This window comes from Pygocentrus nattereri, chromosome 4, assembly GCF_015220715.1.
Source record: "Pygocentrus nattereri isolate fPygNat1 chromosome 4, fPygNat1.pri, whole genome shotgun sequence".
Classification (NCBI taxonomy): Eukaryota; Metazoa; Chordata; class Actinopteri; order Characiformes; family Serrasalmidae; genus Pygocentrus; species Pygocentrus nattereri.
The window spans coordinates 37,354,337-37,368,404 of NC_051214.1; the positions used below are offsets into that span (position 1 = coordinate 37,354,337).

At 38.7% G+C, this 14,068-nt stretch overlaps 1 protein-coding gene across 7 annotated transcripts in view; it reads left to right on the plus strand.

Moving 5' to 3' along the window:
• ryr3 (ryanodine receptor 3) overlaps nucleotides 1–14,068 on the plus strand; it is a 117,621-nt gene that overhangs the window by 61,535 nt on the left and 42,018 nt on the right. For all 7 annotated transcript variants that reach the window (XM_037537721.1, XM_037537722.1, XM_017682105.2 and 4 more), the window contains 8 exons: nucleotides 240–326; nucleotides 444–670; nucleotides 2,268–3,084; nucleotides 4,167–4,367; nucleotides 5,319–5,421; nucleotides 5,936–6,070; nucleotides 11,551–11,824; nucleotides 13,205–13,319. In XM_037537721.1, coding sequence (XP_037393618.1) covers nucleotides 240–326; nucleotides 444–670; nucleotides 2,268–3,084; nucleotides 4,167–4,367; nucleotides 5,319–5,421; nucleotides 5,936–6,070; nucleotides 11,551–11,824; nucleotides 13,205–13,319 — 1,959 coding nt within the window. The remainder of the gene's footprint in view (nucleotides 1–239; nucleotides 327–443; nucleotides 671–2,267; nucleotides 3,085–4,166; nucleotides 4,368–5,318; nucleotides 5,422–5,935; nucleotides 6,071–11,550; nucleotides 11,825–13,204; nucleotides 13,320–14,068) is intronic.

Consider the following 14,068-nt stretch of genomic DNA (forward strand, 5'->3'; position numbering starts at 1 on the left):
GCTGACTCTGATCTTAGTTTGCCTGGGGCTCTGAATCTAGAAGATGAACCAGTGCCAGATCTACACTGGCAATAGGGATTGCTAAGAGTCAGTACCCTGTCTGAGAGTAGACTGGATACACATTCATCATGACAAATGTTCAGAATATTGCTTTATCAACAGAGAACACCTCATGTGGTCCCTGAAAGTATAAAAGTTTGATGTTTTTTTTTTCTTATTCTCTGTCATGATATTATCAGGTTGAGCCCAACACAAAACTCTTCCCTGCTGTGTTTGTTGAGCCCACAAGCCCCAACCTGTTCCAGTTTGAATTTCCAAAGATCCAGGTGAGTCTTTTTTTTTCTGGCTTATCTTAAAGCTGTACAGGAATGACTTGAAGGGCACTGGCTATGCCAGTATTTCAGTCATAATGTTATCTGTCTATCCGTTACTCTACCTCCCAGGATGCCATGCCCTTGTCTTCAGCAATTTTCAAGAGCTTACACAGTAACCCAGAGCCTCAGTGTCCCCCACGGCTGGATGTGCAGACTATTGTGGCTGTTCTGTGGAGCAGGATGCCAAACACCTTCCTCTCAGTGGAGACAGCCCGTGTCAGTGAGAGGCATGGCTGGGTGTTGCAGTGTCTCGAACCTCTGCAGATGATGGCTGTGCACATTCCTGAGGAAAACAGGCATGTGACCTCTTATTTGAATGCAAATACACTCACATACATTACTGTTCAAAAGTTTGCCATGGGTGCAATAATATTGATCTGGAAACAGATTTTTGGTAATTTATGTATATTAGTTTCTATAAATGAATAGCTTTAAAAACAATGTGAGTATAAACCTCTACCCAATGCAATAACATTGATCTGGAATTCGGCTGTCACATTGACCTGGCCTCTGACCTGGTCTCATTCACTGCTAAGGGGAAGGAGTTACTCACTGCATATCAGGTATCCTCTCTTCAAAATCCTAATTAATAACATTAATAAGAATGTGAGCTCCAACCATGTAATTATTTTTAGATTTTTAATTAAATATTTCTAAATTTCTGTCAACAAGAAGTGAATAAAATGATAACCAATGTTCTAGTTACATTGATTTTTTTTTTTTTTGCCAAGTTATCCGCCTTGATGGACTCTGGATCTTATTATGATTTTCAGTATTGTACAGCGTGCTCAGGCATTTTAGAATCTTTTACAGCTCTGGTTATTGTTCTGGATACATCTAACATTTCTTCATTTTTATTTATAGCTTCCTATTGTTCTAGTAATTTGAAACCTGTAAAGTTGCACAGAGCTCACATATTAGAATAATTTTATACATTTGTCTGAAACCAAATTGGTGTTACATTATTGAAAACATTGATTCCAAACTTTGAATAGTGTTAGTGTACTAGTGTTACTAGTGTAGACAAACCTACTAGAACACCATTCAAGCTAGAGTAGTGAAGGGCTCTGTGATGTAACATGTAAGGGACTGACTGGCTGATTGGAGCAGGATTTGATTCAGACAACAATGAACTGCAAACAAACAACCTATTGCGAACGTGTCATTATTGCGATCAGTTCCAAACAAGAGAATTATGCATCACAGCATGAATTAATTTCCTTCTAGCAGCATTGTACTTTCTTTATAATCTGCCTGTTTTAACATTTGACTCAACAGGCGCTCATGTCATGCTTGCAGCACAAGCTGCTGCTTATAATGGTAGACATGCAGTTGACTAATAGCGAAGCAGTGTGTTTGGTTTTGGGAAATGGAAAATGGAACATATTTTTGGCCAGCCATCAGCAGTTATGTTCATATTGACAAACCAATCAATTATATAGATCTAGTAGGATTTATTTTTGTTTTATTTTTTAATTATCGCACAAGCAGATATTAAGAATATCAGTTTTAATGCAGTGTAATGGGTAGAATAATTTTCAATTTAAATGCAGAAAAAGAGATACAATTGGGCTTTTTACAATGATATGCTAGTGAAAGTTAAAAATATGCTGTTTTTGAGATTAAAAGAGGCAAATATGAAAGTAACTGAGTAATTGTTTCATGCCAAATTTCTGACCAATCAACCTACGTCTATAAACTGATGCGCTATAGCTGAGAAACAGATGTGAAACAGCCAAACTCTGGTGTAGACTTTAGCATGATTTTCATATTAGTTTTTATAAATGTTATTGTGTAATTTATAGTGTAGTTACAGGACAAAATGCCTTAAGACTGATAATAATAATCCTAGCATTTAAGATATTCAATGCACATTTTCTCAATGGCCTCCAGGTGCTTGGATATCATGGAACTCTCTGAGCATGAAGACTTGAGACAGTTCCACTACCATACTCTGAAGCTCTACTGCGCTCTGTGTGCTTTGGGAAACACTCGAGTAGCCCATGCCCTCTGCAGTCATCTTGACCAGTCCCAGCTCCTCTACACTATTGATAACCAATACCTGTCTGGCCAGCTACGCGAGGGCTTTTATGACGTCCTCATTAGCATCCACCTGGAGACAGCTAAAGAAGCTCACCTCATGATGAACAATGAGTTCATCATCCCAGTCACAGATGAAACGAGAAGCATCCGCCTTTTCCCTGATGACTCTAAGCGTCACTCTTTACCTGGCGTGGGCCTGAGCACCTCTCTCACCCCTCACTTCAACTTTTCCCCTCCGTGTTTCATCATCACCAAGCGAGATCACCTCTACAGCCCCCAGCTTCCCCTGCATATCCTGAAGGAGAAAGCCATCAGCATGCTGACAGAGGCGGTACAGGGCGGTGGGACCCACATTCGAGACCCTGTAGGGGGCAGTGTAGAGTACCAGTTTGTGCCAATTCTTAAACTGATTGGCACTCTGTTGATCATGGGAGCGCTAAGCAGGGAGGAAGTGAGGCTCATCCTGCTTCTCATCGAGCCCAACGTGTTCACTGAGAGCAAAGAGGAGGAGATGCAGCTTGCTTTGCCTGAAGAGGCAGCCGAGAAGGAGGAGACCAGCAGCAACGAAGAAAAAACAGTGGAGGCAGGAGAAGAAGAAAGTAAGGAATCCAAGCAGGCACCTAAAGGACTTCTGGAAAAGAGCCTGCCAGAGTCAGTCAAACGTCAGGTGAGTATTCATCTCAGTCTAATAATGTTTATCTTAAGCCATCTATCTAAAGCTTTGAAAATGTCTAGAAACATGCTTTATGAAACTTATTAAACTAGTAATAACTTTTTATACCAGTTGCAAGTCTGTACTTTACTGACAGAAAATTAAATGCACACTATTGTTTCACAAGTTTTATTGTAATTTTGGAGAACAACAAGCAAGTTTTTAAAGTAAAAATAATATACTGTAATATTTTTCTCTAATTTATATCTCAGGAATTAATCACCTCTTCTCTGGATATTAAACTTCATTCTAGATGTTATACAGTTTTGTCTTTCTAGAATCATAAGGAGCTCTGTTCATCATTTTGGACACCAAATTTTTTTACAGCTTCCAGCAAATTATTTGATTATTATATTATTAGCTTTTTGGCAGTAGTGTAACTGAATATGGTCAGAATACAGCTTCTTGAACTATTATTTCTATGCATCAAATTGTCCAGCAATACGATGATACAGTATGCCATTAGAAGGCTTGAAATCTCAGGATTTGATTCCTGCATACCATTTTATCATCCGTTTTTCACAGATTTAACTGTCCTCTCATTTGCAATAAATGCACCAAGTGAGCAACGCTAGCAGATCTGTGAGTTCTTATCTTCAAAGCCTTGTCACTATCCACCGACACATCATAATACAAAATGTGGTCTTGATAACACAGCGAGAGTCAGAGATCAAGTTGGAGATATATGAGTCTGGCGAAAATAAATTTCTCTGTTCTAGCATCTGTTACTCTTTGTCAGTAATATATACAATTATTCTGACAGTTGGGGGATAAAATTGAGAGCGTTACCTTTCAAATGAGACCAAGATCATGACTACAGCCCAGAGTATGTGGGAACAGTGCTTATTTTACTTTGGCTATGCTGTTTTATGCAAATATGGGGTGGCAGTTAAAAGGTTAAACATTTTAACAAAGTGTTTTTACTCGTCACTTCACAGAATTCTGGTATTACTAATTGTTAATTATGTAAAACCACAAAGCAGGCTACTCTGTTTTAGTTGTGTGGTTTCACCATCACATGTTTGTCTCTCTTGCAGATGTGTGAACTGCTGCACTATTTCTGTGACTGTGAGCTGAAGCAGCGTATCGAGGCCATTGTGGCCTTCTCAGACAGCTTTGTGTCCAAGCTACAATATAACCAGAAATTCCGCTACAATGAGCTCATGCAGGCCCTCAACATGTCTGCTGCTGTCACTGCCAAGAAGACCAGGGAATTCCGCTCTCCTCCTCAAGAACAGGTAGAGCTTCTCAAGGGAACCTGACAGGCTTTTTTCATTATTTGGTACTTGTATCTTATTAAGGCTGTCACTATTGATTGTTAGTCATTGAGTAGTTACCAGTAAAATAGAAATTATTTTGATGTTTAGCAGTCATGCATACACAGTGCATTACACAGTTCAAATTCATGAAATTAGCAAAACATATATGCTTTCGTGAGATCCTCCAGGCACAGGTTTTCTCTTTTCAGTTATTCTCACAAAAGTGATTTGAGTTCTACCTGATTTGAGACCATGAGATTAAAATTGTCAGTAGCTAAATCTAATAATATTGGTGGCTAAGGTTAATAACAGTAATCAAATCTAATACAAAACATGCCACATGCATCTGCTTTCATTTGCTTTGACTCAAAGGTGTGGAGAGTAGTAGTGCAAGCATTAACCTAGCCATTTATCTAATTCTGTCTGATTTGTGCTTCACATAGGTCCAGTGGTGCATTAATGAGTCAACTGTTGCCAGAAGCTTTCTGTTGCACATTTTTAATTGCACTTCCCCTTCAGCAGATTCATCACCTCATCCATTATTCTCTCTGCCACTGTTTTTGGTGCTGATAAAAGAATCTGGTGCTTTTTTCTTTCCAAAACATAAAACCTTTTACATAATTCTACACTGTTGACAGAAATAAGCCTATTCTGTATCCAGGGCAAAAAACAGGGCTTTCATGGCATAGACACAGCATATTTTTTCTGTTTTTGAAATGTGACTGTTAGAAAATGAGATTTTGTGTCTCATAACTTATCTTTTCTCATATTTAAATTTATAACAACACTTGATGAAAAAAATTTTTTTGTTGTTTGATATTTGATGGTCACATATGATGATCACATGATGGTGACTTTTTTCAAAATAGGAAAAGCTGAAATATAAGCACAAGCTTGCTCTTGAGCTCATACAATATGTGTTACTACCAGATTAACATGCTGCTGAACTTCAGTGCTGGGGAGGACTGCCCCTGCCCTGAGGAGCTCCAAGAGGAGCTTGAAGCCTTCCATGATGACCTGCGACTACACTGTGGTATGCCTGGAGCCTCAATATGTGTCTGACTCTGTCAAAGATAAATACACATACATTTTTGCACAGCAATAATGTTTATCATTCCCTTGTTTTACATGTGCATGGATTTCCATTAAAATATTCAAGCAAAGTTTAACATATACAGACACTGCAGACATGCAGAACTGCAAAGCTGTGTCCTAGTTTGTTTTATATATTTATGAATTTCTAAGAATTTATATTTGTCCCATCAAGTTCTGAATAGTTTACATAATGACTTAACTGAGCTGAAATATTTGCTGGGTATATACACAACACTATTGCATTATTTTATCTTTAAAATTTAATTGATTATAATGATTTTTGTAAAAATTTGTTTTATGTAATATCCCTACATTTCATCAAATTTTGCATGCTGTATTTAAAGATAAAGCCCTAGGTGATTTGGCATAGAGTGACCCAAATGGCTTTGTCCAGATATAACAAGAGCACTACTGAAGGACATGCAGATATAAAACTATAATCTGTTCTCCAGGCATTCCCATGGAGGAAGAAGAAGAGGAGCAGGACACATCTATCAAGGGTCGTCTGCTATCCTTGTTATACAAAATCAAAGGTCGCCCACAGAAAACTGAAGAAGAACCATCAGAGCAAGAACAAGCAGCTCCAAGTAAGACAATATCACACATTAAGACCAGAATCTGTTTTCTGAGTTATTTGCTGTCTATTTTGTAATAGTAAACAAGACAAATAAATTTGATGATGAGTAACACAAACACATTATCTCGAATAAATAATCAATAATTAAGGCATCTTATTCATAATTGGTCAGTTTTTGATCCAAGAGCTGCTATTAATTGTAAGTAATGAATGTCTGGTGACACATTAAAGGTATTATTATTAACTGACACATGATGATGTGTGTGGCACTGGTATGAATGTGTCGGGCACTGTGGCGTCATTGCTGGTTTAAGAATGGTTCATCGGCCAAAACAAATCAAGCCAAAAGAGGCTCTGTTGTCAGATACTGACAGTTAGTGAAGCTAGAAGATTGCTAAAGGAAAATATGCAGAAATAGTTGGGTTACAGTCTTCATGTCTGTACACTCAGCAAGGTGGAGCTACAATAGTAGGTGTGTCCAAGTGGCAGGTGTGAAATATTTCAAATCAGCTCAGTCAGCTGTGTAAAAGCTATTAAAGTGATTGACAATGTGCCAAAAGATGGGTTTTAAAACTCATCTGCAGCTCTAAATAAGTAGGCCAATTTAATAAAAATATAGCCTGCTCAAGTGCGAAGTGCAGTGCAAGGCACTCTTATTATAAAAAAAAAAAAAGCCCCTACTCTCTGAGCCAAAAATGCTGACCTAAATGTAGGTCTTCAGTGATTAAAAAAGTGTTGACCAAAAGGTTACCTGATCAATAAAAACCTCTCTGCTGTGTTTGCTTTAATGGGTTCCAAAATTAAACCTGTTCTCTGATGCAAGCAAGCTTAAAATATTTCCAGCTGGCTGTGCTAACATCCCCTTATAAGAGTCATACAGCCAAGCACATAACATACTGATCCCTCAGTGTTCACTGATAAAACATGCTTGAGATTTGCTTTCACATAAATGGTCAGAAGAACATGATACTGGAAGAGCAAGTCATATAGCAGTCGTATAGTGTGTATTTCTTCCTGTAGGGTAGAAGATTATTTGAGCAATTTGACTGTAGATGGCAATCCTAAATGAAGTTCAATCCCACTTTATATAGTGTTTCTAATAACTGAGTAGTTACACATGCATAAAATATGCAACTACTGATGATTTAGTCAATGTAATAGACGGATTACAGAAGTACAGCCTATGTAATTAGATAAGTGTATATTTTTGTTACACTACAGATCAGAAGTCTTTTCCTGCAGTAAAAGGAAGTATGTTTTACATCATTGCTAAGGAATAACTGTGTTGTAACAAGGTAACTTGGTCACATCAGATTGGTTAATACCATTCTGTAATTACATTCTGTACCTATATAACAAATACACAGGAACTTTCCTGTAGTGTAGTGTTAAACAGTGTTTTCACATATAGTTTGTTTTAAAAGAACCGAACCGAAAAAGAACCGACTTCTGTTAAAGTGAACCTGGAAGGGAACCCACTGCAAATGACCTCTGTTCTTTTTGTGTTCACAATGTATGTGAACTCTAAAGACGACTCAGTTTTCTTTCTGGTCCTTTGAGAGCTCAGACCACTTCATGTTCAGACCACAACTCCATTAGTATTCGGACCCCTTTCACAGCGCTCATGGTATATGCACAGCTCTTGCCAAGTAGGCAGCATTCTCTGATAAATTCAACCTATCAGGTGACAAGAAGAACCACCAGACCCACTTATTGCTCTCCTGTTGGCCACCCTGAAATGATTGGCTGAAGTGCATCGCGCAAAATTGAAAAAATAGCCCTGTGTGTCTGCCGTGGTGGGCTCTGTTTCCGGCTGTGCTCCTCACTGAGCTCCTCCCAGTGAATTTTCATTCATTCAGTGTTCGGTGTGAAAACCATGTTGTGAAAAATCGTGTTGTGTGCCCAGCTCGATCCTTTAACACAGTAAAATCACACTGACTCTTGCATCTTATCGCATTAATATGTCAGCGCTGCTCACACCGCAGATCACGGACAGACTTTATCCTGAGTAGAACCTTATGAATGATCCTTGGTCTGTTTTACCTGCTGAAGCGGTGAAGACTATGGCTGTGTGTACGGTGAGCCTCAAGGTCTTCACCATAAAGCAAAGCTAAAGCAGACCGGGACCGTTTTGTTTGCGCAATACACAAATTAATCGAACCACAAAACTACAAACAAACCAAACAGACCACTACGAGAGGTGGTCTCAGTTCGGTTCATTTTTGGGGCCATTTAGAGGGGTCTGAGTTTGTTTGGGGTGTTCACATATACAAAAGAAACCATGACTCCTGCTTATTTCAGGATTTTCTCTGTGTTTAACTTGTCATAACTCAGACATTTTTGTCTCAATATATACAACATTACACCAAAATAATCCGCAAGGGGTCTTATCTTACACCACCTATCTGGTTAAGCGATAGAGTAAACATTTCCCGAGTTATGACTGTTTGTTCAGATGGTGCAAATTGGACTCAAACAAGGCTTCTCCACTAAGAGCGGCATAATAAAACACATACATCTCTCCCTCTCACACACACCACACTCACACACACACAAACACACACACACACACACACACACACACACACACACACACACACACACACACACACAGACAAACAGACACATACCTAAGGAGGTGTTGTTCACCTACACACAAACACACACACACACACACACTTGCAGCTCTTCAGGAAATGCACACCTAGTTACATTTGTTATTGCTCTTGTTTAATTACATGAGAGAGAATAAGCTGTTACAACTGTGAAGGTGCACTTGTGTAATTACATGAGGCAAAAAACACAGTGTTCTTCTGTAATCCATCTGTAACAGTGACTAAATCATTAGTAGTTGCATGGTTGTTACATATGTTATTCATGTGTAACTACAGTTATTAGAGACACTATAAATTGGGACCTGAAGTTCTTCAATTATAAATTTAAAAATTTGATTAAACAGTAGAGACTACTGTCTGTATCAGCTGATGCTTAAGGTTTCACTATTGGTATCAAAACAGAAAAAGTGGTATCTTTATTGACCACCCAAATAATATCTGGTTGGTGGTGGTCCGTGGTGGTCCCTTTATATCCATTGTCATGGTCCTACAAAGTGGACCTACAGTAGGTTTACCAGGTAAAATGGACACAAAGTAGGGACAAATTAATACCAGTGAATGTGTGAATCTAGTACATTTTCTGCATTTAAAATAATACAGTAGAAGCTTAACTTTTCTTTGCATTTGGGTCTCTGACCTTTTTTGCTAAAGCTGAAAGAACAAAGACTCTTATTCTGCATCTTTTCATTGATCATTGCAAATAAATCCAGTTTAATCAAACTTAAACCTCAGTCATTCAACCTATTTATTCTTCTTACATAGAGAAGGAAAGAGGGGGAAAGTTTATTAAGAACAGTCTGGACAAGGGAACATAATGCTCTGAAAATTTAACTGAATTGGTTTATACACTAATATATATAACAATTTTCTTAAAGTTAATCAAATAACACAATATAAAAACAAAAGGTTAATGGAACCTAAAGGCTCTTAATGGCTAATGGAACTTGGATTGCAACTACCAAACCAACCTTACAAAATGTCATATGCTTGTCAAAACAACCACTATTTTGACAAAAATGCTAAACTTTTTCATATAAGAAGTGATTTAATTAGCTAGAACATCTAAAAAAAAGTCCCATACCATTCACTTGTATTTTCATACATTTAGATATCTAATACATTTAAATATATGGGGGGCAATCGTGGGCATGGGGGGGGGGGCAGTTGTGGGCTGGAGGTTAGGGAACCAGCCCTGTGACCAGAAGGTTGCTAGTTCAATCTTCTTGGCCAACAGTATGTGACTGAAGTGCCCTTGAGCAAGACACCTAACCCCAATTGCTCCCCGGGCGCCATGGATAGGGCTGCCCACCGCTCCAGGCGTGTGCTCACTGCCCCATGAGTATACTCACTGCCCCTAGTGTGTGTGTCCACTAGTATGCATGTATGTGGGTGTTTCACTACACAAATGGGTTAAATGTGGAGGTCTAATTCCTCTGTGTTCAAAACACAGTTTACCGATGGTTCTGAATTCAAATTCACAGTAAAAAACTGACATTAGTAAGCCAGTTTTTAGACATTATTTCCCCTTCAGGTTGCATTGGCAAATGTGCTAATTTGTCATGGATGTTTTAAAATTAGCTTGTATATGAACATTTTCAACAACCACATAAATCATCAACAAAATGTTTATTACATAGAGCAGACTGGACATTCAAATGACACCAGTAGGATTTGAGGAAACTAGAAAGAGAACAACCTTTTATTACTAATTGTGGAGCTGCTTTTACTGGACCTTACGAAATTCACAGACTACTGCAGAATGTGTTACCATGGAGACTGGGTGGGCAGACCCCACTGCTCTGCAACTGTACATTGGCTAAATAGGCTGTAGGCTGGACTTGCTGTATTCAACACCACTTCGGTTCTTGTACATTTTAGAAACAGTGTAAAACAACTTTATGCAGTTTTTCATATAAAAATAACTGCCTAGATTTGAAAATCTGAGTCAGAATGTTGTTCCATCCAGACTTTTTTCCCAAAACAATGTTCCAGTGTATTCCAGCTCATGTCCACTGCTGGATATATCTAATAAACAGGCACCTCGTTGTATGTAACATCTATGCAGAGAAACAACAAAGCTGACGAGCATTGCAGCGAAAGTGACTATAATATGACTGCTCATCCTATAATGATAACTGTCTTGGCATAGATTGTTCTATATTGATCTTTTCTGATGAAGCAGAGACCAGTGGAATAACTGATTTAGCTGACCGACACTGTATCATCATGCTCATGCTTGTAATGATATAATTTTGCACTGACTAATGGATTCTCAGCTTACCCATAAATGCTGTGGTGCAGATGCTGAGGGAGAGTTGCTGAATCGTATTAATATTCTGTTAGCTGTACAATGCACCTTATGGCAGTCTTGACAAAGGAAGAATGCTAATGAACTGAAGAACTCCATCAAGCTGAATTTCAGTACAAAAGACATGAAACAGAAGCCATTAACCTCCAAAAGTCTAGAGTTATTGGGATTTTGCTCTACAGTAAATTTAAATGAGAATTATTTGTAATTACAAAATTAATTACATAATAATGTAAAGACATTGAATTTTGACTTTTCGCTTTTGCTTCTGTTACAAGAAATGACAGAAATATGTAAAAAAAAAAAAAAAAACTAAAGATTTCTTTTCTCTTCACAAAAAAACCTGCACATATTTCAAGTCATAGTAAAACAGCCACTCGTCTACTAACAAGGACAAACTTGGAATTTATTAAAAGTTCCAGAATCCACACTTTAGAAGGTTTGGGGAAAAAGTGTTTGACTGACCTTTTGGTCTGTTATTCTTGCTCGTATTGTTAATTTAGGCAACAATTAGAAGACAAAAAAATGCACAAAAGCAATCCAGGTCACACATCTCTGTTCACTCAGCTAACCTGAAGGAGCTGATCTCTCAGACGATGGTGAGTTGGGCTCAGGAGCACAGCATCCAAGACCCGGAGCTGGTGCGCAGCATGTTCAGCCTGCTGAGGAGGCAGTATGATGGCATCGGAGAGCTGCTGCGTGCCATGAGGAAGAGCTACACCATCAGCGAAAAGTCTGTGCAGGACGCCATCAACCTGCTGGCCTCACTGGGCCAGATCCGCTCACTGCTCAGCGTCCGAATGGGAGAAGAGGAAGGCCAGCTTATGATCGACGGCCTGGGGTACAGACACTCATGATAGACGCTTTCCAGTAGTCATGGTGACATAGTCACTTGCCCAGTACTGGAGTTATGTATGGGGTTAAAGGAGTAGTTCATTATCTGTCAAGTCATTCCCCACCAACTCAAACAGACCCTGATTGGTGAAATCATATGTTTCAATTAATTATTTCAAGCAAAAACTTAAATTTAATTCAAGAAACCATGTAAAATTTCAAGACTGCGCTCCAAGTAGTTTTTAAGTTATGTTTTTTTTTAAGGTTTGCCTATCTGAAATACTGTGTTAAATATTTCCTTACTGCCACAATTATTACATAATCATACAATTTTAATAAGTTGAACTGATCTCAGTGGTTTTCCATGGTTGATAGATTATATCATACACTCACTGGCCACTTTATTAGGTACAATTTCAGTGTTCAATTGCTGTTCAATTGCTTGTTAACACAAATAGCTAATCAGCCAATCACATGGCTGCAACTCTGTGCATTTAGGCATGTAGAGGTGGTCAAGACAACTTGCTGAAGTGCAAACCGAGCATCAGAATGGGGAAGAAAGGGGATTTTAAGTGACTTTGACCGTGGCATGGTTGTTGGTGCCAGGTGGGCTGGTCTGAGTATTTCAGAAACTGCTGATCTACTGGGATTTTCATGCACAACCATCTCTAGGGTTTACAGAGAATGGTCCGAAAAAGAGAAAATATCCAGTGAGCGGCAGTTGTGTGGATGAAAATTCCTTGTTGATGTGAGAGGTCAGAGGAGAATGGGCAGACTGGTTCGAGATGATAGAAAGGCAACAGTTACTCAAATAACCAACCAAAATCTCTGAGGAATGTTTCCAACACCTTGCTGAAAGCATGCCACGAAGAATTAAGGCAGTTCTGAAGGCAAAAGCTGGTCCAACCTTTTACTAGCAATTTATTTTTTACTAGTTATACCTAATAAAGTGTCAGATGAGTGTATGTTAGTCACAACAAGCAATGAGTAATGTTTGTTTATTTGATGTTTGTTAATATGACCTTTAGGGTAGCAGTGAGTAATGTTTATTTATTCAAGCTTGAGCAGTGTCTATCCTCAGATGGGTGGTGTCGTAGTATCGACAGCTAGAAAGCAAGATAGCTAATTGGGCCAGTTTATGCTTGTGCTTCAATAATTACTTTCAACAAAGAAAGACAATAAAATGCTTAACCACAGTTATTTATATGAGAAGGGGACTGATGTACTGTTTGTAACTATGAAACATGCTAACACAAACACAGAATATGTCTTGGCTGATTATCTACATTTTTGTTAAGGGAAATTGCATTCCTATTTTTTAAACTGTTCTTTTGGATACTTTTATTGCCAACTGAAAATACTTTGTGTTGTTTTGACTTTCTCACAGGGATATTATGAACAACAAAGTGTTCTATCAGCACCCAAATCTGATGCGTGTTCTAGGCATGCATGAGACTGTCATGGAGGTCATGGTCAATGTGCTTGGAGGAGACAAGTCTAAGGTACATGTGTTATTGTGTATTAATAAATTGAAGTGGAAACTGATTCGTGAGTTGCTGCAAGAGTGCCACAACTGCCCCATGATCAGTCTTTTTTTTTAATTTGGCAAAGGCATGTGTTGTAATTTTTAGTTGTCAAACCCTCTGCTGCTGTACTAAAAACTGGTCTGTCAGTTGCAGCAGGCTCTGCTTAGGGCTTTAACATTAGAGCAAATGAAGCTGTAAGAAAGATGAGTTGTTCTTATTAGCTAGTCTCCTGGATAGTGCATATTTAAGCCCAAACACATGACGTCTAGCCTCTGGTGACAAATAGCAGTACTTTAAATTTTGGACATGTGAATTTGACTCTTTGTATTTAAACTGTGGCATGAGGGGTTTGAGAATGTAGCTAAAATGGTCATTCATCTAATGGGGATGATACTAGAAGATCCCTACTTGCTCTTAATGAGCTCCAGTGGGACACTTGATGTTCCATACTGGCTGCTGTAGTCAAAAGCTGCTTGAATTGCAATCACAAGACTAGTCTGTCAGTAATGTCTGTCTGTACTGAAGTCACATACTTCAACAGATAGAGAACCTACCAACACTTAACAACTTAATACCCTTAATGACTGAAGGGGTTTTAGAGGGGCGGGAGTGGGCTCTCAGGTCAGTCCTTTTTGGGGAGCGCCGAGTGACAGGTTTGTGATTTAGTGGCTGCAACCAGCATGAAGTTGCTTTTTGGAGGTGGGGATTGTGGGGTGCTGCATCAC